Source organism: Prunus dulcis, chromosome 2, assembly GCF_902201215.1.
Source record: "Prunus dulcis chromosome 2, ALMONDv2, whole genome shotgun sequence".
Lineage (NCBI taxonomy): Eukaryota > Viridiplantae > Streptophyta > Magnoliopsida > Rosales > Rosaceae > Prunus > Prunus dulcis.
In genome coordinates, this window is record NC_047651.1 from 1,303,429 (window position 1) to 1,329,834 (window position 26,406).

Consider the following 26,406-nt stretch of genomic DNA (forward strand, 5'->3'; position numbering starts at 1 on the left):
TTTCATTTTAATCATCTCCTTTTCTAGCCAAAAAAAATCTAACTTCACCCAAAAAAAATTCAAGCCATAACCAGAATACAAAACCAAAATTTTCCAAGCACATACATGGATATGAATACGGCGACACAATTCAACACGACATAGAGATATGGCAAATCATTAAAAACTAGGATACATCATAAATATGGTTATTAATAAATATATATCTTAAAACAAATTTTGAATATAAAAAAAATTATAAATATAGGCCTGTAAAATGGACCTAAAAACTAGCATTTTGGGCTTTCTTTTCTGATTCTTTATATTTTTTTAGGCCTTTTTTGCACCGGGAGCTTCTATAATGAGGGGCTATGTTGAGGGATTACAATAAGGGGCTTCAATCCAACAGTCCAATAATAACTTTACACTGGATCGAACAGCTATTAAGGACCCACTCATTATAACCCCTTACAAAAACCCCTCATTCTAGCCTGGCCTTTTTTGGACCCAACATATCATTACCCAAAGCCCATTTTAATACTATTACTTAAGACCCAAACCCATAAACAGATCTATGTGAAAAAAAATATTACAAATCCATTTTTAGCAAACGACGTCGTCACTTGAGATAATAAAAAGTAGGTCAGTCGACATCTTCTTCTTCCTCGCGCGCGCTGATTTCTCCCTCTCTCTCCCTCTCTCTCTTCACACGCAGCGCCCAGGGTCTCCTCAACGGCAAACTTCGTCCGGAGGAACGTATCCGAAAAGTCAGACACTTGTGTCCGGAATGTCGGATACACATATCGGTTAGTCAACTAACCTATATACGTATCCGATGCGTATGGGACCGTATCCAAACGAGTATCCGATACGGGATACGCCAATAAATTGGCGTACCCATGCTTCATAGTTGACTAACTTTTTTCCCAAAATCGAATCTTTGCCTCACAAACACTCGCGTGAAACTTGAAGAAAAAGGAACTTGGTTGTCCAGTACACCATGAAAGAACGCATTTTGAGCATATAGAATAGGTTTTGAGGGGCCCTGACCATGCACAGACCTCTGTAAGTACATTGTAGTTGAACATGAATTTATACTGCATCAGCATAACATGACCTTGTTCACATTCCTACTTTTTTTTTTTTTAATAATAATTTTTACAGAGCGAGGGTTCCATTGCGGTCAATTGCAGATTCGCTTTTTAAGTCACAACCACAATACCATGTATGTTTTTATAATATATATATGTATATGGTTTCTGGGAAAATTTCGTTAGAGAAACGAGTGGAAGTAGAATTCTAATTTTCTTGTTATCTTTACTATTATTGTTATATTCTGCCTCAATATCAGTATTGTTTTTGCAGGGACGAAGAATTGGTCCCGACAGATTGGAGTATTCTGGAACTCTTACAACCTCAAATTGTAATGTTTCAAAACTCTTCAACTTGTGCGGGGTACCTAGATTAGTAAATATGCATGTTTTGTAGAATGTATAGGTGCACTGTACCTATCAATTACTCGTTACTATCTTGGTAGTCAAATCAAGCTTCAACTGCAATTGTTAAAATTTCTTATAAAGAAAATTCAATTATTTCTAGTTGGCTTGACATATTTTTCTTCTCGTTTTCTTAGCCCTGGTTATATCTTGAAGCAGGATAAATGTGCAGACCATTTACTTTATGTTTTTACAGTAACCTTTGGTTAATTTGAGTGCGAGATGATAAATGCAGGTCATGAAGTTTCGTGGCACAGCGCAGAATCAATTACCAGGTCCATGCAGATGCAAATTGTTGATGCACTACGCTTGGGTGAGAGAGGCCAAGCTTCCAATCTGCTTTTGAATCTTGGCCATGGGAATGATTCATTAAGAGCTGATGATTTCATCGATATTCTTAATTACTGTGCTAAGTCACCTGATCCATTGGTAAGCTGAAGAACATGCAATTAGTTAAGACACACTGTGTATGCGCAATTAGTTAAGACACACTTTGTATGCGTGTTTATGTGTCTGATTCTACTATGTATTGTTTAAGTAGGTTGATTTGTTTTGTTAGTGTTTAATCACACCATTTAAACTATATGTTTGACATACATAAGATTGAGTTCACTTGTGTGTTAGCTGAGATAATGAGAGTTAGTTCATTTGAGTTGTTGATATTTGTGCCTGATTATGGTAATGTGAAGAGTGTCAAAGGAAAACCTAGCAAACTATATATGGACACTTTCTGTGCAATGAACATGTTTATATTGGTAGGATCACATTGCCAATTTTATTTGACTTAAATAACTTTCGGAAAATGCCATTGCGAAGGTAAGGATGGAGTCCTACAATTTTTCTGCCAGTAAATAGTTGCTTTTTGTAGGTACCTAGTCTCAGCGTCTTAGTGTATCTTATTTGGCAGTTGTTTCCTTTTCATGCAGTTTGTAATGGAGACTTGGAGAATAATGGATGAAAAAGAGATTAGCCTGAATAACATATGCTCTTTGCTTATGGTGCATGCTCTATGTAAAGGAGGATATTTGGAGGAAGTAGGATTCATGCTATATACTTAAAAGGTATTATCTAGCTGGTAATAGTGAAACTAGTTAGGATTACTGTAATATTATTGCTGTAGTTATCAGAACCACCATTAAGTTGCAACCATACATTTGCCATCATTCTTTGTCAGTTGTTAATATTTTAATATTCTTGTGTCCACATGTGTTGTTCTTTGATCAGGCATTTAAGTTGATAAATTTCCTTGGAGAAAGTCCTGGTATCTATCCAGTTCTACCTATCTACAACAGTTTCTTAAGGGCTTGTGCCAAAATGCAGAGTATAATAAATGCCAATCAGTGTTTGGACTTAATGGAGCGTCAAATGGTGGGGATGGGAAAGAATGAAGTTACATATTCAGAGCTTCTCAAGGTATGTAAAGCAAAACGGTTTTGTATTTGTTCAAATATTATTTTGTTCCACTTTTCAAGCATAAAGCCTTTGACTTATCACTTTAACAGTTGTTTTATTTTTTCTAACATAAGAATTGGTTTAGGTGACTCATGTAATGTATTTAGGTTACTATTAATCTCGCCATTCATGGCTTCAAATCATTTGTGTTGTAATGCTTCAATGTGCTTGTAAGGGGATAAAAGGATCAGTTTTAATTTCTAAGTGAAGACCCATTTATAGCATTTAACTTTTCAATCAAAAAAGGTCTGGAACTATCCTGTTGGATTGTCATGTTTCTCTTTGATGATGATGATGATGTGCTGCTCTCTTGAATCTTTGCAATGCCCGTATGGTGATGTGAATAGTTTTCCTTGTAGTTCACTTTTACCATGCATTTTGTGAAATAGTGACAGTGGACCAATCTATTCTTAAGTTTTTGGGTCATTGATAGTTACTCTGTATTTTCATTTCTTTTAGCTTGCAGTTTGGCAGCAAAACCTGCCTGCTGCCCATGAAATTTGGAAGGATTATATCAAACACTACAGTCTGAGCATTATTCCTCTACGGAAGTTTATTTGGTCTTTTACTAGGTGGGAGATTTAAAATCTGCATATGAGAAGTTGCAATATATGGTGGCTTTAGCCATCAGGGGAAACACTTATGTTAATAAAACTTCTGAAGGAAAGTTGTATTCGTCAAGATTAGACATTCCTATACCTTCAACCTGTGAATTAAACTTGAAGAAACTTGATTTGGAGGAGAATAACATTCTGTTCCTTCCATATACTGTGAGAATTTGGATGACCATGCTGTTAATGCAGATCAGTGCACTACTTTTGGCTTGGGAGTTGGAGAAGAAAATGTTGGAATGGATATGCTTGATATACATATTAGCCAGCCTGTTACGAAAATTTTGAGATAGTCGTTCAGTGATGTTATTCATCCTTGTGCACGATTAAGAAATGGTGGCTTGGCAGAAGAGTTGATCCTACAGGTATAATAACCTTTCTATAGAAGCTTGTGTTGGTTTGTGTAATATATTACAATGTCTGGAATTTTCCTTTCTATGTGCAAATCTTACATATGGTACCTTCACTGAATATGATATTCCTTCTTCTTCTGTTCTGGAAAAGAATGCTAAATAGGATATTCTTGTTTGGAGAACAATGTAGTTATAAGCTTCAGAAGTTTAGTTTTGTATGTTTTGATTGTGATGGCTATTTTGTTTGTGGATTTCAACCTTTTGGTTTAGTTTTGTGATTCTCTATCCTGCCCTTGTTTATTTATTTATTTATTTTGTACCTCGTTCAGATATCATCTTATGACATACTAAAGGAGCCCATTTTTGTCTAGATGCAAAAATTTGGGTTGCAACCGTCAAGCCATACATATGATGGCTTTGTCAGAGCAGTTACTTCTGAGCGAGGTTTCAGTAGCGGAATGGAAATTGTAAGTTATATCGGTTTATTGCATAGGCCAATAATCTTAAAAAAACCGATCTTGCAATTGTTGGCAATGTATTTTGTGCATTTTGGTTTTGTTTTTAATTAGAGATTTTTGCGACATTGTTGTTATCCTTCTGCAGTTAAGAATTATGCAGCAGAGAAATTTGAAGCCGTATGATTCTACTCTGGCAAACCTTTCTATAGGTTGCAGCAAAGTGCTAGAATTGGATTTCGCTGAGGCTCTGCTGGTTCAAATAACTGAATGTTCATATCCACATCCTTTCAATGCTTTTCTTGCAGCATGTGACACAGTGGTGAGTCATATTTTATAGAACTGAATTGTCATATCAGAAAATTTTCTTTTTTGTGGCTTTGTTAATTTATAAAATTAGAATCCACCAGAAATAGGTAGTCTATGATGTAGGGTGCTGACCCTGGTCTCTATACAAAAGAAAAGAAAAGAAAAGATCCTGGTCCCTTAACTTTTTGAATATCTTCAAAGAGTAAGAGTAGAGTTAGTTGGATGCTAATTTAAGAGATTTAGTTATGGTTTTCAATATTGTAAATGTTTGGAGGAGCCTTGTTCGAGTTATACTTCTTCATTCTTGTTCTCATAGGTAATGAATATGTCTGGCTCTAATAATAGGAATTATGTAGCTTGGGCATATTAAAACTCAGTATATATGCTAGCAGAGGGCAGCATGATAGAAGTATCAATGAGGATCAATGTTTTAAATAACGCGCCTTTGGCGCGCTTTGTGGTGCGCCTCTTGGCTGGGCGGTCGGAATTTGCCTCGAGGCACAGCTAAGTCACCAAAAGTATATGCTTTTCGACTGAGGCGTACTCCTTTCTTCAAGGCTTACGCATTCCCTTAGAGGCGTAAGCCTTTTAGGAAGAAGATGACTCAGAAAAACAATGTTGTTTGGCCTGGGATTTGAAAACCCAACAATAAAAATAAAATAAAAAACATTTTTGGCATCTCTGAGGTGATTTTCTAGTGTTTTCTCCTGCAACAACCACAGTTACTGAATTCGAGATGTAGTGGGAGAGCCATAGAGACGGAGCCGTGGAGAGAGAGAGCCATGGGAGCTTTTAAATTGGGTCAGAAGTGGAGAGGAAGACATCGGGTCCTTCAATTTAATAAAGAGAGTGGGTGTTTCGAAGCACTGTTGGAAAAAGGCTCGGGTCTTTCAAAGACCCTTTAAACTTCCAACAACTTTACCATGAAATAAATAACAAAAATAATTAACTGTTTAATCTACATATTTAATAGATTACGAAGAACAAATTACATATTCAAAGTTCTTTTCAAGGCACAGTTCTTTCAAAGACCCTACAAAGCCTTCTTTTTAATAATAGATTACGTATTTAATTTAGTTAATCTTCTATGAACTTTTTTTTTTTTTAATGTTTTATATATGAGTATTTAATAAGTAATAAATAGCAAATATATATTATACTATTTATTTGTAAGTATCATGCTAGTTTTTCACTATAATATGTATTTTCATATATTTTTTATTATGCTTTGAAATGCCTAAAAAGCTTATGCTTCGAGGCTTATGCCTCGCCTCACGGGAGGTAACGCTTTAGTGATTTAAAACACTGATTAGGATATGTTTTTCTCTTTTCTTATTTTCGTCATCTTATGAAAGTTTCATCTGTTTTATGCTCAGTTTTACTTCTTCAGTGCTTGGAAGCTTTTTTCATGTTTGTCTCCTGTAAATTCAAATATTGTTGCATGAACTATGCAGGATCAACCTGAACGAGCAGTGCAGATGTTGGCTAAAATGAAACAATTAAAAGTTGTGCCTGATATTAGGACATACGAGCTGCTGTTTTCGTTATTTGGTAACGTGAATGCCCCATACGAAGAGGGCAACATGTTGTCACAGGTGGATGCTGCTAAACGCATTAATGCTATAGAAATGGATATGGCGAGATATGGTATTCAGCACAGTTATTTATCAATGAAGAACTTGGTAACCCCCTACCCTCATGTATACTTCCTTTTAGTTTAGAGAATGAAATGGAGTATTGATAGGTGGCATATTCCTTTCTCTGATTGACAAGGGTCATTGGTATGTATATGGTGGGATACAGTATGGAATTTGTCTTCTGCTTCCACTGTACAACATAAGCATTTGTTAGTATCCTCTTTCATTTTATCTTTTTATCTTTTTTTAATTATCGATTTTATTTATTTATTTTACACGGGTTCCTTAGTATCTGCTATGGTTAAGATGTTTTAGTGGTTATGATGGTTATTATCTATGGAAACACTGCATGAAACATGGTGCATAGTTTTTTCATATAAATCTTAAGAATATCAGCATCTGATAACTGGACTGCACAGTTAGAAAATTTTATGGTCTGATAGGTGACTGGAGAAAATCTTGCGTATTTTACATGGTTTATTAAACAGTTTAAGTAAGATAATACAGATTCTCCATTCAAAATGAAGGTATAAGAAGCATGAATATATACACTTTTTTCATTAAAAATTATATACTAACTTCATCTTTCACCTTTGTGGCTGTTAGTTTCGCTTGCAGCTAAGGAGAAAGGGAACAATGGATACTGTGATAGAATTTTACTTGGTGTAGTAAAAAATTGTAGCTGTGTGCATACAACACTAATGCCAATTATTTAAAGATGTACTTCATATGCATGATTACTTTTTCGAGGATATTGTTTCCATGCCTCTTAGGCCCGGTATCTGTAGTATTTCCTTGAGCTTGCACATCAAAGCTTGTGGAAAAAGTTTTAAAAGGAGAACATACACCATCTACAGAAGGAAGATAAATTATGGTGTTTAAAAACTTTTGTGTGCGTGCAGGGAGTTTCACTCATGACTTCTTATTTTTGCATAAATATTGATTGATTATTTGAGATCAATATACAACTTGTGTTGTCTTCTAGAAGCTTATTTGCTTGGAAACAGTAAAACTTGTGTTCTTTGTACCAGCTTCCTTTCTGCAACATGCCACCAAGGGGTCTGTCGTTATTTTATTTATTTTTCCTTATCTAGAACCCTACTCTAGCATTCTTTCCTTTTCTTTTCCTTCTTTTCCCGTCCCACTAGCCTCATCTATAACATTCAATTTTTGTTTTTCCAGTTGAAAGCGCTTGGAGCAGAGGGGATGATAAGAGAGCTGATCCAGTATTTGGACGTTGCAGAGAATATATTTTGTCGTAATAACATTTATCTGGGAACACCTATTTATAATACGGTGCTGCATTCACTTGTTGAGGCTAAGGAAGTAGGTGTTTTCATCACCATTGGTTTTCCTTTCATTTGCAACTTCATGATATGTGAAATATTGGACCAGTGTTCATCTACTTTTCTCTTTCTGATTTCATGCAGAATCAAATGGCAATTAAGATATTTAAAAATATGAAGTCATTTGGTTTCCCGGCAGATGCTGCGACTTATCATATAATGATTGATTGTTGTAGCATTCTAGGATGTTACAGATCTGCTTGCGCATTGGTCTCCATGATGTTGCGAGATGGCTTTTATCCACTAACAGTGACTTACACCATTCTCATAAAGGTAGCTTTAATATTATGATTACTCAGTCTGAATTATCATGCATCTTGGGAAACTGCTACCATTTGTGTATGTGATCGAAAAGTGTAATTTTTCCAACTCTTGTTGTGCAAACTAGTCATTTTAGTTCTGCTTTGTTTACATAAAAACCCCTTCATTCATCCTTTTTCATGCTTTTTTATTTTTTATTTTTTTTTCTGACTAGAGTGTTTGCAATATATGAATGCACTTAATTTCTTTTTCTTCTTTTTTTTTTTTTCTTTTTTTTTTTTTTGGGTCTGAGAATGCACGTCATTTCAAGTTGAATAGATAAGCTATAGAAATTCTTCGATAGCCCATTGCATGATGACATTTTTGGATGAAGTAAGAACTCTTACAAAAAGAGAATTTTTTGTTGTCCTCATAAGTTTCATTTATGGAAAGTTCAAATATTTATAAAGATATTTAAATGAAGACAATTAGTGAGTTCATTTTTTAAAAATGAAAAAGAAAACAGAAGGGAAGTTACATTTTTGTCTTCTCTGAAATATAAGTAATTTAATTAAAGATGAAATATAAGTAATTTAATTAAAGATGATGACTTTGAGGAAGATGTTGAATCTTGTTTTGTTCCAGATTCTGTTGGAAGATGATGACATTGAGGAAGCATTGAATCTTTTGGATCAAGCCAGTTCAGAACGCAATGAACTTGATACCTTGCTATTTAATACCATTCTTGAAAAAGCCTGTGAAAAGGTATCTCATAAGATGGTTCTCGATATACATGATTATAATTTGATCAACCACAAAAATTGTGGTTGCATTATTTGTTAGTAATATATATTTTTCTTTTCCCCTGCAATAAATGTCAGGAAGTGATTGAGGTAGTTGAATTTGTCGTTGAGTGGATGCACCAAGAAAAAGTCCAGCCGGATCCAGCGACCTGCCATTTTGTTTTCTCTGCATATGCCAACAGTGGTTTTCACAGCACGGCCATGGAAGCACTGCAGGTTTTGAGTATGCGCATGATATGTGAAGAAGATGGCAGCTTTCCAGAAAAGGCAGAATTTGAGGATGACTTCATCTTTGCTGAAGACTTGGAAGCTGAATCACGAATAGTACAGCTTTTTAAAGATTCTGAAGAGAATCTTGCTGTTGCCCTTTTGAATCTAAGATGGTGCGCCGTGCTTGGCTTCCCAATTTCATGGTCACCTAATCAAAGCCCGTGGGCCAGAAGACTGTCATCTAACTACACTGCCAGGAAAGGAGCCACCTAATCATGATATATATAGGTGGCATTATGACTCCAGTGAGTTTCCCTTTATTATTATTTTTGGTTGTGGTCGAACAAAGCGTAAGGCCTCCTCAGGAAGAAGGGGAGAGGGTGAGAGGCACAGATGAGGTCTTGATCTTTTACCGCTGATTTTTTAGATTTGTATTAGGCTAGGATATTTGAGAAAATTAGGGGATGCCCTTTTATCTTTTTTGGTTCATTACGTTATTTTGTAAGCTACTGCTTTGTATATTTAAAAGGTGAAATCGTGCTGCAGTTCTCTAAACAAGATCAACTGTGCCTAGGAGGAGGCGGCAGCATGTTTTGTTGTTAATTTAACAAAAAAAGCACAAAAAAGCATTGATATTTTCTTTATGCTTTTATTCTTTAGCAAGTATGCTTTGACCGCTATCTTCTGTTGTCATAGTACTTTTGTTATGGTTCAAATCAGTGATGCCGGTGCGGTATGAATCCGCAAGGGAGGAGGCATTTTCTCCGCAGCATAGAATGAGTTGCTATCTAGGGAGGGAGAGAAGGGTGCTGCTGGCAAGTTCTTTAAATATTCTCTTCCGATCCACATCTAGGGGTTGATTTTATCATTCACAATTTATGGATTAAACAACATTACAAATTATAGTTGTTCATGACGAGTTTTCATATTTTTTTGTATGAAAACGATAATTGGATTAATTAACAAGATGAATGTTAACATCTCTTAATTTAAACAACCAAATTATTACTCAATCATTAACTAAAGTACAACCAAAAGATGAATACTGAAGGGAATTAACCTCATTCTTGGCAGATGAATCTGAAATTTAATTCATAAATATCAGCCATCATGACAAAATACAAACTGCTTTCACAATGTCAAAAGCCATAAGGAAATTTGAGAGTTACAAGTACAACTGAGTCACTTGTATGATCAAAGCCAGGATGCCTAATCAGTTTCTTCTTTTAATCACTGCATATCCATAAAAGAAAAATAAGAAATAGAACCGAATGTTATTATCATGTGAACATACCAACAACAAAACAATGTTAGGATCAAGGGGTCATCATCTAATACATACCTACCACATTTTTGGTGACCTGCTGTTGCACAATCACAATCAAGCCATAAGAGTTTTTAGTGGGGATCCAATCTCCACTGAACCAACCCTTAAAATTCATAACCTCAATCTGAAAAAGAAGAAAATGAACAAGTTGAGGTTGGTTGCCGTTTGAATGAAAGTGTGAATGCAAAAGAAAGAAATTAGTTAGAAAAACGCACCAATGCTAATGTCTGGGATGTGAGCAATCTTGGACCAGTCCTCCCCTGTTTCTTTCTGGCATCTTTGCTTTAAGATGGGGCAACCATCAATTATCAACCTTTTTAATGAGAGGAGGCAACGAAGCCCTTCCGGGAGTGATGCCAAATTAGGGCAATACCCTATCCTAAGCCACTGAAGTGATTTGAGGTTGCCCATCCCTTCTGGTAGTGACCCCAATTTCGGGCAATCCCAAATGTCCAGTTCCTGTAAGGAGATGAGGCGACCCATCCCTTGATCTGGTAGTGATGCCAAATTAGGACAATAATTAATTTGAAGCTTCTCAAGTAATGTGAGGTTTCCAATCCCTTCTTCTATATCCTCAACGCCCGTAATCTCCAGAGATTTTAATTTGGAGAGAACAAAGGAGGAGGGAAGGAGGACCTTCCAGCTGCTTCTCTCTAACCGCAGTTGATCAAGATTTGGGTACAGCGGCATGAAAGTCAAGTTAGGACAATCACATATGGATAAAGTAGAAAGACAAGGAAATGAAGAAACTGAAGTTGAAGCTGTTTCATTCCTCCACCATCCCTTGAGATTAGGGCAATCAATTAGAGAAAGCCTCTCTAAGGAGGGAAAGAAGGTCGTCGATGGAGAAGCAGCTGACATCATCATCGTCTCATCACTGGCAAAGTCTTTAACCATGTCTTCTGCAGATATGTGCTCCAAATTCCATAACTCGTTAAGATGAAGACTCTTAAGAAAAGGTAAATGATCCAACGGTGGAAGATGTTGGCATCTATCACAGTCAGACAATTTGAGATTAACAATATTTGTGAGAGAATGAAACCAACTCGCAAACCTCGCACCCGGGTATCCTTTCATGACTAACTTTTTTAGACTCGAATGGGGCTGCAGCGCTTCCATTGACTTTATAATTACATCACTCTCCTCCGCATCATTATTTTCTCTTTCAATGTCCATCCAATATAAAGCCAACGAATAGAGATGTCGTTTCTCCTTCAAAACTGCACAATCATAATTCAATTCTGACACCATATCTTGCTCGCACCTCAAATTTTTGATTTTCAACTCTCCTCTTAAATTTTTCAGCTTTCCCAACTCTCCGAGCCCTGCACTATCCCTCAACATGGATTTGTTTTCACTCAAAACAAATGTATTCAAAGTACGAACATGAGTCAATTCACCCAATCCACGAGGAATCCGAGCCAATTTATAACATCTTTTCAAAATGAGATGTCTTAAGTTGATCAATTTCTTGATATCTCTAGGCAATTCCACAAGAGACTCACATCTTGAGAGATCTAGTGTTTCCAAATTTTGAAGTTTCACTATCCAATTTGGAAGTCTCTTAATGGGATTTCCACTAAGATCAAGATATCTTAAATGTATCATTTTCCTAAGACATTTTGGCAATTTCGTAACACTCAATTCATTCAAACTCAACATACGCAATGACTTAAAATTTGAAGCAATTGTAGCACAAAATGACTTATGGAATGACATCTCCCACCCATTTTGGCTTAGGAAAAGAAAAGTCCTTAGCTTATTTGATTCCAGCAAGGATGTTGGTATTTTCCATTCCGACGAATCAACATTGAAATCGAAAGATACATGAAGAAGACGTTTTGCATCAAAATCAGTCTTATTGCGATCTATTATTGTGCTTCCCTCCCCTGCCACTTTAACAGCAAGTTCATTCATGAGATCATGCATTTTACAGCTTTTTATTATACCAAACTCATCTCTTTCTTCTTCTTGGAAAAAAGATCTCCAAACTAGTTCTTTATAATATTCATAACCAACATCTTCCAAGCACTCATTAGGATTTGAAGACTTAACGAACCCTTGTGCCACCCACAACCTAATTAAATTCTCTACGGGAATCTCATAATCAGGCGGGGACAAACTACAATAAGCAAAACAATGTTTCAAATGTGATGGGAGAACATCATAACTCAGCTGAAGTGTTGGTAAAATATCATTTTCTTCTTGCCTTATTGTTGAAAGCTTGTTATTCTTGAAAGCCAACCACTCAGTTTCTGGATCTCTAGTGTACAACATCCGTCCTATGGTCCTTATAGCAAGAGGAACCCCCTGACATTTTCTAGCAATCTCCTCCCCAATCGCCTTAATGGTTGAACTCTCTGGCTCTTTTCCTTCTTGGAATGCCATTTTCTTAAACAAATACCAAGACTGCTCTTCACTTAAACCCCTTAAGTTATATGGTTTAGATGTGTCTGTTATTTTTGCAACTTTTTCACTTCGAGTAGTTATTAGTATTTTACTACCTTTACCACCGCCCATCAACAAGTTTTGCAAGCCAAACCATTTTTCACGATTATCATTCCACACATCGTCCAACACAAGGAGGTATCTCTTCCCATCTATTATTTTCCTCAGTTCTTTTTGCAACTGATCAATCTCAAGGCTTTTGACTATGTCATTAGTTGCAGATTGAATGATTTTCTTAACAAGTATATCCAACTCAAATACATTTGACACACATATCCACATTTTCAGCTCAAAATGCTTCTCAACCATCTCATCGTTTAAAACTAGTTGGGCAAGTGTAGTTTTTCCCAATCCTCCAAATCCAACTATGGAAATCGATGAGACATTCTTTGTAGGGATGGGATCCAAATCCAACAAAAGTTGAATAATTGCTCTTTTATCTTCATCTCTCCCTATTATATTATCCTCGCGGACAAATGAGTGGGTGACCCTCTCTCTTATTACAAATCGTGCATCTTCGTGGTTCACTTGTAATTGACCAAATGTTCTATTCGAGGCAATCTCATGAAGTCTCTTGTTAAGATCTTTTATCTTATGACCCATTTTCAGCACAAAAACAAGCTGATTTGAGCTAGAGAAGAAGATGCGTACCTGCTTTGATACTTTATTATTTCCAGGCACCATTTGTCTCCACTGAGCTTCAGTATAAAACTCATCGAGCACGTCATCAGCTTCATAAACTTCATCTTCTACGCTTTGGAGCCACTCTTTGACTGCTTCATTGTTGGCTTGCTTTTGCTCAGCATCAAGAAGAACAGCTCGGAGTTGGGAAACTAGAAGCTTAAGCTTTTGGAGCTCATCGTTGACACCCCAAACCAATCCAATCTCTTCAAAAGCACGGGAGCCTAACCTTTCAATGATCCCTTGTACAATGTTGAAGAGGACTCCTTCTGCCATTGGAGAGAGGAAAGAGTATTCACTTGGAGAAAGGAAAAGAGTATTCTTGCCGAAAGTTGTGGTTTGTTGATAAGAGTTATTTGGTGTGGAACAGGAAGTGGAGCAAGAGTATTAACAATGGACAAAAGAAACACGGCTCAAATCACGTGGGAAAGCTTTGAATTTTTGGTGTGAAACAGCAAGTGGAGCAAGTGGAGCTTTGAATATGCTTTCGGTGGTTTTGACATTATTTTACTGAAGGAGTCCAATTGGATAGCCGTTGGTGTTGTTCTGTTTGAGAAATAAGCAATTCTTTCTTTCTCCTTGTTTATTGTTTCCAAGTGACTCTTGCTGCGGTTTTGGTTTCATGTCTGTGTTTTACATGGCAATTCCAATAGATGCCAGCTATCTACTTCTTATATTAAATTACTAATACTATACAATATCATGTAAGCCAGTTATGTTTAGCATACTTTTACATTATAATTAAGATATCAACGACGACATAATGTGTGCAATTAATATTTTATTGGATTAATAATAGGTTCCCACCACAATGTTGGTGGATTACCGGAGAAGGCCATCATGTAACTCTTTCCCTCTCCCAGACCAACAGCCTGGGTTGGTTTCTGTCGAATAGGGAGTGAGAGACCTACACATTCTTCTACACAAACCCACCCAACTCCCAAAAAATATGGGCAAAGAACACTTTTCCTCAATAATCTCAAAATGCCAGCTGGGAAAAAAGTACTTTTCCATGCTGGCATCATCTTCCACGTGTCAGACAGTGACTCCTCTATTCCCCTGCCACATTGGCTCTCTTTTTTGGCTTTGGTAGGGCACATGAAATTGCTTAGTCCCTGGTAGATAGATGTCATCATAGTTGGATTTGGGACCAAGCAATGTATAATGGTGTTAATTAATTCCTCTGTTTTGTAAATGGGTTCTTTCTTGAGTGCATGTTCATATAAAAACAAAATGTAAAATTACTTTTGTAACAAAAAATAAATTAAAAAAAAAAAAGAAAAGAAAAGAACTATTATTACTTTGCACTTATGCCAAAATGCCCAAAGCCAATGTGGGTTCTCTATGTATGTAGGGACTAGGGAATAGTAAATACTTAATGAAGAAATGCTTCACAATGAAATGATGCACAAAGATTAAAGAAATAGAGACAAACTAATGTAAAACACAAAAAGAGACCATTATGTAAATTGATTTAAGCTAAGATCCGTTAAGTGTGGAAGTGGAACATCCCAACTAAAAATAAAAAATAAAAATCTTTTAGGTTTAGCTATTGTTTCACATACGAAAGACTATTTTGTATAAGTAAAACTAAATAAACGAGTAAGTAACCAAAATCATAAAATATGTCTATAAATACCTTAAAATTTCTTCAAAAATTTTCCCCATCATTTCATTCCACATTTTTTACAAATTCTATCACATTCTCTACTTGTTACCAACTTTCCACACACACACAAATACTAACAAAAAAAGCACTGGGCTTTGGGAATGCATCTCACAAAACTACACAGATGAAGTTGTGAGATATTGAATCGAAAACACTTTATTTATTGACATTTGAAGATGAAGATAAGAGGTGCCACGTCGACAAAAATCTAATTAGAAATCTGGATAATTGCTCCCGGACTAACACATGTCACTTGAAAATCATATCCAAAAAATTATTAAGCTTTCTTCAAGATTAGACTTGCCACGTGGACACAAAATCTTATTAAAAAATCTTGTTAATTGCTTATCAATGTACACATGTCATATATGGATATTGTATCTAAATAGTAGTTTAATTAAATTAAACAATACAAAGTTGTGGAATATATAAGTGTTGTACCATAGTTTTTCTCAAAATAATAAAATACAAAAGACCCTAAAATATAGCTCTGACTAGAGACAGAACAATCTAATCATACCCTATTTTTTTTTAAATTAATATTTTAAAAAATTAAATTTATAGCTCTAAATTACGTTTAGCCCTGACTGGAGATGGCATAAGAAGCCAAAAACCATGAAAGAAAGTGAAGAGATTCAAACGTACAATGATGTTTCCATGTTGGTAAAGTTATCAACTTTGCAATTATTTATTCAATAATTATTAGTGGGTGATTGCTGATTAATCAACCAAAGTGGAAAAGTACCAAACTGAAGCCTGAAGCCATGACATGGACACCATTGAATAATTTGGATAATTGGAAGTTGTGTCAAAAACAAAAACGCAGAAAAAAATAAACCCCACCAGCCTCCTTACAGGCTCCAGCTGTGCCTTCTGTTTCTGTTTGGCCAATGGCTTTTTAGTGGGGATGATAAGATAGCTGATCCAGTATTTGGACGTGGCAGAGAATATATGTTGTCGTAATAACATTTATCTGGGAACACCTATTTATAATACGGTGCTGCATTCACTTGTTGAGGCTAAGGAAGTAGGTGTTTTCATCACCATTGGTTTTCACAGCACGGATCCAGCGATCTGCCATTTTGTTTTCTCTGCATATGCCAACAGTGGTTTTCACAGCACGGCCATGGAAGCACTGCAGGTTTTGAGTATGCGCATGATATGTGAAGAAGATGGCAGCTTTCCAGAAAAGGCAGAATTTGAGGATGACTTCATCTTTGCTGAAGACTTGGAAGCTGAATCACGAATAGTACAGCTTTTTAAAGATTCTGTGGAGAACCTTGCTGTTGCCCTTTTGAATCTAAGATGGTGCACCGTGCTTGGTTTCCCAATTTCATGGTCACCTAATCAAGGCCCATGGTCCAGAATGTTGGAATGTAATCCTGCAGCTGCTTTTCTTGAAGCTGAAGTCACCAAGCTCTATTACTATCATTTATGTTTATTTCATTTTTGAGATGTAATTAGAACCAATGGATCATAGTCCAAGTGGATTCTCTAGCTTAGTTTTGCGATGACAAGTGTAAACACCTTATAAGGTGACAGCTGCATTCTGTTAGAGAAGAATCTCTTCTCTCTACTCACTACCGAGTGCTCTATGTAAGCAAAGAGAGTGTGACAGAATACAAGCATTCATTCATTCTTCTCTTCTTTCTCTTCCTTCTCTGAATATTGCTCATCTTTTCTCTAACAATATACAAACACTTTTTGTTAGTTTCTTAGTTTTGCCATAGCATGTTGCATGTGTAATAAGAAAAACCAAAAGTCACATAACCAATTATTTGCAGCTCTTCATCTTTTCTCTAACAATATACAAACACTTTTTGTTAGTTTCTTAGTTTTGCCATAGCATGTTGCATGTGTAATAAGAAAAACCAAGTCACATAACCAATTATTTGCAGCTCTTCTTTTATCCCCGCGCATGATATATAATAATCCTCAAATTGGAGAAGATATTAAGCGCTGGTTGAAGAATACAAGTCCCATATCAGAAATTTGACAAAATAAAATATAATATAAAATGAATGGTTCCACGACTAGTATCATTGAGCCTTTTTGTAATAAAACTTCACACTTGCTAGGCTTTGTAAGTGGTTAAGTTTGGGGCAATGTCGATGACAAGCAAGCAAAGGAAAAAAAAACAAACAAACAAACAAACGCAAAGCAAGGCAAAGAACATATAAACCTTATGAACATACACTAGCAATACCAATATTGTTCCTAACTTAACCACCTACAAAGCCCAATAGATGTGAAGTTTTATCACAAAAGGTCTTGGTAATATTAGTAATGAAACCATTCATTATATATTGAATGAAGTTATAGATTTGGACTTAACCAAGTTGATTGAGCGGATATACTCCCCACTCTACACCCGAGTTTAAATTCCCCTCAAGTAAGAGTCATTAGAAAGACACAAAACGGTTTCTTTCGCCATTATTAAACAAACACCAAGAGGCCCATGAAACGCTTGCATGCGCGATTGGGATCGTGAAAGTTAAACGATATTCGAGTTTTCTTTCTTTCTTATATGCCCAAGAGAAAAATAATAATAACACCAAAAAAGAAAGTGATGGCTAGTTCAAATAGCTTGTGAAGCAAATTTGTTGAAGCATAACTAGAACAAAAGGTACTCAGAATACAGAACAAAGTTGCCATGAAATTCTAAAACTGTAATAAATTACTGTTCCACTGACAGTCCTCAGATCTCACATAAAAATAAGTTATGTTCAAAGTAGTATTACATGAAATTCACCCTTCTTACATTACAATAAAAAAAACATATTCTTTTTTAACCTCCTATCATCTACAGACAGTGTGTAAGCTTCATGGACAAACAGTTGACGGAAAGAACGATAAGAACAAAATATAAGACAATTAACTCCTCCCACCTCTCCAGCTTTAATTGGGCTAACAAAATAAATTTGAATTTGAATTTAACGAAAGTGACGTCGTCTTTCTGTCTAGCAGTTGATTCCACACTGCTCAACATCTGGACCGGTGACTCGTGTGGTAAAGGGATCAACCCTCACCCATAACAAAGAGAAAATTGAAGCAAGCAGAATCGACCACACGATGACAATGGTAGGAGTACGGTTCTGGCGTCCCATGAGACCTTTGAGGAAGGGATATAAATGGACGATCACCCAAAAGGCAAAGAAGAGCTTACCAAAGAGGGGACCCCATGACTGGTAACCACTGTTGATGGCATAAGATATACCCGCAACAACTCCCACCAAGTTTATGATGAGGAGAGTTGTTGGTGGGATGAGAAGGGTTGTCCATTTAAACATGTAGAGTTCAGCAAAGTCCCCGTCTTCGTCTGATGCCTTGGAGGTGACAGTGAAGTTGGTGTCAATACCAGCAAGGACTTTGAGGAGACCTTGGACGACCGCAAAAAGATGGGCTGAAACACCACCAATAACCCAAAACTGTTCATTTCTCCACCACTCGTCAATTCCGACACCACTCCACCTCATCTCTAGAATACCAGTTGCAAAGATGGAAAGAAAGAGGGAGATGAACCATATACTCGCAATGTTGCTAATCTGCAAACAGAATGAGCCAAAAAAATTAATGAAGCCGTACAACCATCTTTTAATAAATTTTCACAGTACACGCAAATTGACTCGCAGAAGATATATATTCAAAGGTACATCAATATACAAACCCTATCAATTCTTAAACAAGTAGAGTTGCACTAGCACCCCTGTACTGAGAAGAGAGACTACATTGAGGCCATGTTTGATATGGAGGATTAGATGGACTAGCTTGGACTAGTAAAATGCTGCTTAGATTTCATGTGCAATCAAGGAAGAATGTGGGTGTTGTCTTCTAACTTGGAGGATTAAGGTGGACTACTCATATGAGATTGATGTCTAAAACTTATCCCCACTAATCCCCTTGAAAGTGGTGGGATTAATAGATAAGTTTAGGCATGAACCTCTTATGAATGGTCCATCCTAATCCTTCCAAGTTAGAAAACAACACCCATACTATTCGTTGATTGCACATGAAGTCCAAGCTAATCATCCTTCTCAAACATTGCCTCAGAGGGTGCTCTATAAGGAAAGGCAACAAGAAAAAAAAAAAAATTAAACAAAGACCGAGAGAACAGTCTAGCACACAAGGAAATTATGATGACAAACCTGTGGAATGATAAACTTGTTCGTAAGAAGACAGACAGCTGGCAATGTACAGTACATCAGAAGAGGTATGGAAGTGATTGGGTAAATGGTAGTGTTGACATATGCAAATCTCTCCAGCCATTTTAGCCTACCGCTGTAACCATACCAGATAGGACAATGCCGACTAAGAAGAATTTCCACAGAACCCAAGGCCCATCGAAGCACTTGGTTCAGACGATCTGAAAGATTAATAGGAGCAGACCCTTTAAAGGCTGGGCGCTTAGGCATGCAGTATATAGACCTCCACCCACGGGCATGCATCTTGAATCCCGTGAGAATATCTTCTGTGACAGAACCATAGATCCATCCAATCTATGGGAGACAGATAATCATCATCTTAAGAGTGAACAAAAATGAGGAAAAGAAACAGAAAATAAAAGGAAAACCATGGTCAACTGAAATTTTCACCCAATAGCAAAAGCTTTCAGGATGAGAGAATACACAACATGAGCAGACTAAGTCCATTGAAGATATCAGTAAGAACTGTATTTGGTGGCCTGCCTTTGTTAAAGTAGGCCATCATAAGTCCAATTTTTTTTTTTTAAAAAAAAAAAAGAGAATGACTGCTCCTAAAAATTTATAAGAAAGTATAACCAGAAAGCGAGGAGGAAAAAGAAAGAACATCAGAAGGTATATGAAATTTTATAAGAATTCGCTAGGACTATAATTTTCTTATGTGTAACAAGTCTCCACAGATACAGGCATATTTGACCCATGCCAAATTAGACCAAGGTAGTTCAATATTTACAAAACCACAGTTTTCCACGCAGCCAACATATTTATATCTAGACAATTGGATTTCAAAGGTGATACTTGTAACTACATTTGCAATTATTTCCTTGTTGCAATGGAAATAAAAGGATAGCATAAAAGGTAACAGATACACTGGCAAGAATGTCATACCTCATTTCCCCAATCAGTTTTGTCTTCATATCCACAGCTGATAACATGAATAGCTTCTTTAAGAAGAGTTTCTGGAGTCGCAGATTGAGGAACACCACCGTTCTCCATCAGTGTGGAGGCAACAAAAACGGCAGACTGACCAAACCTCTTTTCCAGGCTCATTTGAGACATCAATAATGACTTCTCATCATCAAATCCAGCACCTGATTTTGAAAATGTGCATATGAAATGTTTTGAGTCCCAAATAATAGAATTAACAACGGAAACAACAGAAAACAAGCAAATTTCAAGCATTGACCCATGATTATGCCACCTAAAAGTAGGCATGATGTATAATCAACTACCTCAATTATATTAGATGAAATTATGTACAAGCTAACACAGAGAATACACAGCAGTTGGGTTTAATGATGAGCATTTCTACATGTAAACTAAAAGGAGTACATTATTATACAGTCCAAACCACTCTTTTTGGAAGGAACAAAGTATAAAACAGTACAATTAGTTAGACACTGATATGAAACATCATACCCAGAATGTTCATCAGATATGCTGCCATAAATGAGACATAGCATGCTACCCATAAATGATATACACATGTTCATCAGATATGCTGCCATAAATGAGACATAGCATGCTACCCATAAATGATATACACATGCTACCCACAAAGATAACTCAGTCAACTTTGTAGTAAAAATTACTCAAGCACTGATTAGGTAAAAAGCTAAGAAAGAAACAGAAGACTGGCAATTAGTATCACCTTTCAGTCTGTAGTACTATACTCAATACCCCTTTACACAGCCCAAAACAGATGCGACCCATACATCTACTAATGACACAAAACAGAAATTCTTAAATTACCTTCCACCCCCTCTTCAATATCCTCTAGACTGAAAATCGGCACAGTAGGATCCACATGCTTGTTTGATTTCTTCTTGTCTGAGCCCTTTTTACTTGATTTTGAACCCTTCTTCCGTGATCCCCCACAAAGTGAAGATACAAACCCATCTTTCTTATGCTTAGGCTTAACAGGAGGTTCATAACCATACAAGGCTGTTCTATTGAAGACACATCCAGTACCCACATAAACCGGACCTTGAATGCCATCTAAACCTCTCAAGTTAATCTGAAATCCAGAAGGAAATGTATAAACATACAAATCAGGCTATGCAAACCCACTGTGCAAGACTTGTAACTACTTAATACAGAAATCTAGTTTCTGTGATGACTGTAAGGATGGAGAACTTACATCAAAGAAAACAGTATTACGATTGGCATATCGATCATTTCTATCAATACCATCAAATCTCTGTGGAAACTGAACATAGCACACATTTTTTCCAAGGTTAGGATCCATTAGAAAGCACATAGCTTCCCTCAAGGCCTTACTGTTGTTAATGTAGTGATCACAATCAAGATTCAACAAGAAAGGTCCATTGGTGAGGACTGCTGATACTCGAACCTACAAGAGAGTTGTTTTGACCATCAGACGGAGACAAACTTAATTCTGAAGAGAAAAACTAACTCTAAAAATAAAAATAAAAAATACGCACAAGTGCATTCATAGCACCAGCCTTCTTGTGATGTTGGAAACCTGGACGCTTTTCACGAGAAACATAGACTAAACGTGGTAGTTCATTACCATCAGCATCGAGCCCTCCACTTTGGCCTAAGAAAACCTGATAGGTGGCAAAATAAACACAAATCTTAGTACAAAATGATGCTCATACAAGGAATCATATAATTTAAACTTTGCTTCAGCATTCCGAATGAGCTATCAATCAGTATCAACTTCAATAACTAGCCCCTGAAGCATAAAGAGATTTGTCACGCAATATATAGCAACCTGAATCATTCCTGGATGGTCTCTAGTATTATTTCCAGGCCATGGAGTACCATCTTGCATGATCCATCCTTCTTCAGGTATTTTTGTGGCCTTTGCAACAAGCCCATTAACACGAACTTTAAATTCTTCGTATTCTCTCTGAAACCAAAAAGGAAAGAATATCAATAAGGAGCAGCACTGTTTTGAAGGGGCAGACTGAAAGGAGCAGCTATTTAGATTTGTATGCTGAGGACTTACCTTCATCGCTCTACGATCTTTGACGAATGATGGTTGAACTTTATCCTTCAAGTAATCAATCTTCTGTGTAAAGTACCATTCAGGAGCCCGAGGCTCAATGGCATACTTCTTGCAGAAAGGGACCCATTTCCTAGCAAATTCTGAAGTTTCAGACAGAGCTTCAAACGTCAACATTGCTGCTCCATCATCAGAAACATAGCAGGAAACCTTGTCAACTGGGTAGTCAACTGCAAGAATAGATAGCACAGTATTTGCTGTCACCATAGGAGGCTCCTTCAATGGATCGACAGTACTGACAAAGATGTCAACAGCAGCTAACTGTGATGGTTCTCCTTCTCGGTCATATCTGAAACCCAAATGGAATTGGAATTAAAACTCAAAATACAAGGAAAACTTCAAAGCTGAAATGACACTGCTACTTGAGATTTGAAGGCACATTTCATCACTCATATATAACTGAGGTATAACTGCAAAGAAATTTTTCCCACCTCAAAGAAAGTCTGTCAAGATATGTTTCACGATTTACAGGGAGCCACTTAGGGAACTGATCGAGTATCCAGGATATTGCAAACCAAATCTCACATATGACTGATATTAACCACAGTGCGTAGGCATTGGGCACAGGATTTGTTAATCGATAGTGCAAGAAAATACAGAGGATAACAAGCCGCAGAACAATGACCATCCTGTAAGGATTTATTCTAGATGATGGAATAGAGACCTTTCTGGAGAGAGGCTGCCTTGCTTCATCATTCCTGCAAAATAGAAAAGAGTATATATATGAAAATCAGCTCTTGCTAAACTGTTATTAGATAACAAGGGAGAAAACATGTCACTTAAATTAGGATACAGCAAAGTTCTGTGCCACAGATTACTACGTTCACAACTAAGGGTATAACAAAGGTTAGAGTTGAATTTTCATGTACCAGGAAAGCTTATGTAACCAAGACAAGTAGCAAGTTTTAAGGTTCTCGACCTTGCTAAAAACTATCAACAAACCCAGATACTAAAGCAGCCTCAATTATAGTACAGAAAACAATAAAAAATTCTCAGTTCAATCAAGACAGAACCCACAATAACAAGTCGTCTACAAGCACATCAGTGCTGGTGTCTATATCTCCACCTGACATTGTATTAGATTTTGAACACTGTTCACAACTACTGATAAATGAAGGTTCCCCTAGCCCCTCCATTTCTTATTAGATTTTAAATTGTCCTGGTGCAGTAAACCTTACATTCCCAAACAAGAACAAACTTTAAATTTATGTGTCTTGGCCCAAAAAAAAAAAACACTATTAACAAGACCTGACACAAAAGCAGGATAATTATAACTACAAAGAAAAAGAAAATTCAAAAGAAACAGAACCCACAATAAAGAGTCGTCCACAATCACATCGGATCTGGCATCAATATCTCCACCCCCTCTTTCTGAAGTAGCTTGGCCAGTGCTCATTGGAATAACATTCTTCTCCTGCTTCATCTTCCAGCCATCCACTCTCTCTTTCCAAGCTACATTTCCAATCCCAGGAGAACCAAACTCCCTCACAGGATCGACAACCCTTATATTAGCTGCACAAAGAATATAATTAAGGACCCTGGAACAATATTGGCAGGAAACTACATAAAGAAACAGAGAACGCGTCACACAAGAGATGTGGAGAGACATACGGGATTGATTTACATCTGATGCATAAGGAATAGGATGGGCACGCTTTCCAGCACCAATTCCAGGAGATGCCATCGAAAGGCGCTCTGGTGATGCGGCAGATAGTTCTCCGGAAACCTAAAATTGGCAATTTGAATGGTAAATTTCCAGTACAAATTCCACGTTAAGAATCAAAATAGCCCTCCAAATGTATTGGCCTACCTCTTGTCCATTGGTGAGTAAAGGGATATGATTGCGAGAAACCTCTTTATCATAATTTGGAGCCCCAATATCCTCTCCTCGGCCATATGTCATATGCCAGCTCAACATGCGCTCCGCAATCTTTTGCTTCTCATTTTGATTTTCTGAAGTATAGTTGAAGTCACTGGTACCATCATCAGCATCACCATCCTCTTCTCTATCACCAAGAATTGCAGGACTTCCTAAAATCAACCACACACACAAAATGAAGTAATTACAGCCACAAAATCGTGATAAAAACAATCAATGTCTTGCAATATAGCAATAATTCAAGAAGATGTGATGAAAAGTTCTTTCCCATTAATTAACCAAAGAGAACTTCCAAATGAAGTTAAAACCTCTTGCGTGTATAGGAATATCCTTCAGCATGTGTATTGGTATAGAATAAGCACAAATTCACATTCTATAAAATTAAGTAGTTTGGCCTTTTTTCAGACAGATTTATGACTGTAACATGTATAATCAACTCAAAATCTAATGATTGACACAATCGAAGAAATCCAGATGTCATCAACTTAAACAGAAAATTTTGGAATAGCAAACAACTTCACTAAAAAAATTTCCACGTGATGGAAAATAAAGAAATTAAACTAATTAGGAATCTTACTAACCTTTGTGCCTCTTGTATCTGGTTTTGCATTGAGGGCAAGACTGATTCCCATCCTTCCTCTCGTACTCATAGCATGGCCTGCAAACAGGAAAGGCACAGACGTCGCAGGCAATGAATGGTTCCTCATCTGCAGTCTTCCCAACATTATCCCCACAGATCTGACAGACCTGACCCCCCAGGCTCTTGACGGGCTTTGCCTAAGTAGTTAAACATAAATAACCAAAATTTAGTGAAATGCAATGATGATGACTGTCATGACGATGGTCATGGAACTGGTGCTGATCGTGACAGTGATAGTGAACAACCAAAATTAGTTCCAATATCAGTCCCTTCACACACTCCTGGAATCACAACAGTATCTACTCCAACCATTTCACCCATTAGGGGAACTTACTTTCTCCCAATTTCTCATCGAACAGAAGGAAAATTGCAAAACCAATAGAATGATTGGGATACTTACCCCAGTTTCTCCTTCTGACTCCATTGACACCCTCTCCTTTGCTTAGATGTGAGCAATGGATCAAAATGCTTGTTAAGTCTCAACAAGATCTATACATGCTCTCAGTACTTTTTTTCTACTTCAAAATCCCCAGATCTGGGTTAAGCACCTGGAAAAAGGAAGGTGAAATCAGATTTTGCACCACTCAACAAGCAATCTCTGCACCATAGATCACTTCTGAAAAGTGAAAATTTCTTCGGAAATGGAAGAGAACAAGGGGAAGTAAAATTTGAAACTTCGGAGTTTCCATTATTAAGAAGCCAATCACACTGAATAGTTTATTCAACTCTGGCAAATTAAAATACGGCTTTTCCTCGGTTTTCTCGGCAACCAAACAGTTTGTAATTTGTTACATCCACTGTAGAACAGCACAGTGAACATTTCCAAATCTTATCTTTAATGTAAGAACAACATAAAGCTGAAGAATAAAGATAAAACAAAAACTGATCAAAGCTAAAATCCGCCAACAACAAAAACATACCTTACCTCAAAAAGAACCGATCTTTATCACTAATCTTTTAAATCCAGGAAACCCAATTGAACCCACTTTCAAATAAACCCAAATCGATCCAATTCTCCACCAGATCTCAGAAAAAGAGAGAAATTGAAAAACCCAGAAAACAAGTTCACTGCTTTGGAGACCAAAGATCAGAAGAGACGGAGAGAAAAGGAGGGAGTGATTTTATTGATCGATTGAAGCAGACAAAACCACAATGCCAATCACAACTCTCTCTCTAAAAAGTGTCTCACTCCGTGTATAGCTGTAAATGGTTATATAATAATGGGTTGGTATAGAAGGAAATGGCTTAAGAGAGACGAAAGAGACAGAGCAACTACAAAGCTTGTAGACTCTCACTCCCCAAAGTCCCGCCGACAGTCTTAGATACAGAGATGCATTGGTTGTATTGTACAAGAAGAAAACACATCCATCTACCTCAATAATTTGATCTTCTGATTACCTCATAAAATTGCAATTTTATGTTTAAAAAATGTGAAATTAATAAAAATTGCAAAACAAGAAATAAAAGTAAACGCAAAACAGTTCTAGGTTGTAGCATGTAACAGCCGAGCTGGATGACTTGTGAGGTTATTTTACTGACAGTGTTTTGTTGTCTGTCTTAGAAGGCTATGGATTTGACCGAACAAAAAAAAGACTTCGGATTTGCTTGTACAGTTGTCCACGCGGCACAATAGTGCTAGGT

At 36.8% G+C, this 26,406-nt stretch overlaps 2 protein-coding genes and 1 pseudogene across 5 annotated transcripts; 1 reads left to right on the top strand and 2 right to left on the bottom strand.

The window, feature by feature from the left end:
- The first annotated feature begins 657 nt into the window (after nt 1-657).
- LOC117619212 lies at nt 658-9,436 on the top strand (annotated as a pseudogene).
- Nucleotides 9,437-9,865: 429 nt separating this feature from the next.
- Nucleotides 9,866-13,633, bottom strand: LOC117619210 (putative disease resistance protein RGA3). Of its 3 annotated transcripts, none has more exons than XR_004584540.1 (3): nt 10,434-13,633; nt 10,238-10,342; nt 9,866-10,124 (listed from the first exon to the last, which is right to left on the bottom strand). XR_004584540.1 is itself a non-coding variant. In XM_034349106.1 (3 exons), the coding sequence occupies exons 1-2, from the start codon at nt 13,621-13,623 to the stop codon at nt 10,338-10,340; spliced, it is 3,195 nt and encodes a 1,064-aa protein (XP_034204997.1). In that variant the 5' UTR covers nt 13,624-13,633; the 3' UTR covers nt 9,866-10,121; nt 10,311-10,337. The 3 variants fall into 3 exon arrangements, 1 of the variants encoding a protein (XP_034204997.1); XR_004584539.1 differs by having other exon boundaries at nt 10,234-10,342; XM_034349106.1 differs by having other exon boundaries at nt 9,866-10,121; nt 10,311-10,342.
- A 4,023-nt stretch (nt 13,634-17,656) lies between these two features.
- Nucleotides 17,657-26,270, bottom strand: LOC117619530 (cellulose synthase A catalytic subunit 3 [UDP-forming]). 2 transcript variants are annotated; one of them, XM_034349510.1, is made up of 15 exons: nt 25,691-26,270; nt 25,166-25,313; nt 24,707-24,902; nt 24,057-24,277; nt 23,858-23,972; nt 23,560-23,758; nt 22,678-22,944; nt 22,190-22,535; nt 21,953-22,090; nt 21,660-21,785; nt 21,356-21,568; nt 20,968-21,232; nt 20,104-20,306; nt 19,162-19,512; nt 17,657-18,561 (listed from the first exon to the last, which is right to left on the bottom strand). In XM_034349510.1, exons 2-15 carry the CDS (start codon nt 25,187-25,189, stop codon nt 17,977-17,979), a joined length of 3,249 nt encoding a protein of 1,082 aa, XP_034205401.1. In that variant the 5' UTR covers nt 25,190-25,313; nt 25,691-26,270; the 3' UTR covers nt 17,657-17,976. The 2 variants fall into 2 exon arrangements, with proteins under 2 accessions (XP_034205401.1, XP_034205402.1); XM_034349511.1 differs by having other exon boundaries at nt 25,686-26,270.
- Nucleotides 26,271-26,406: the final 136 nt, after the last annotated feature.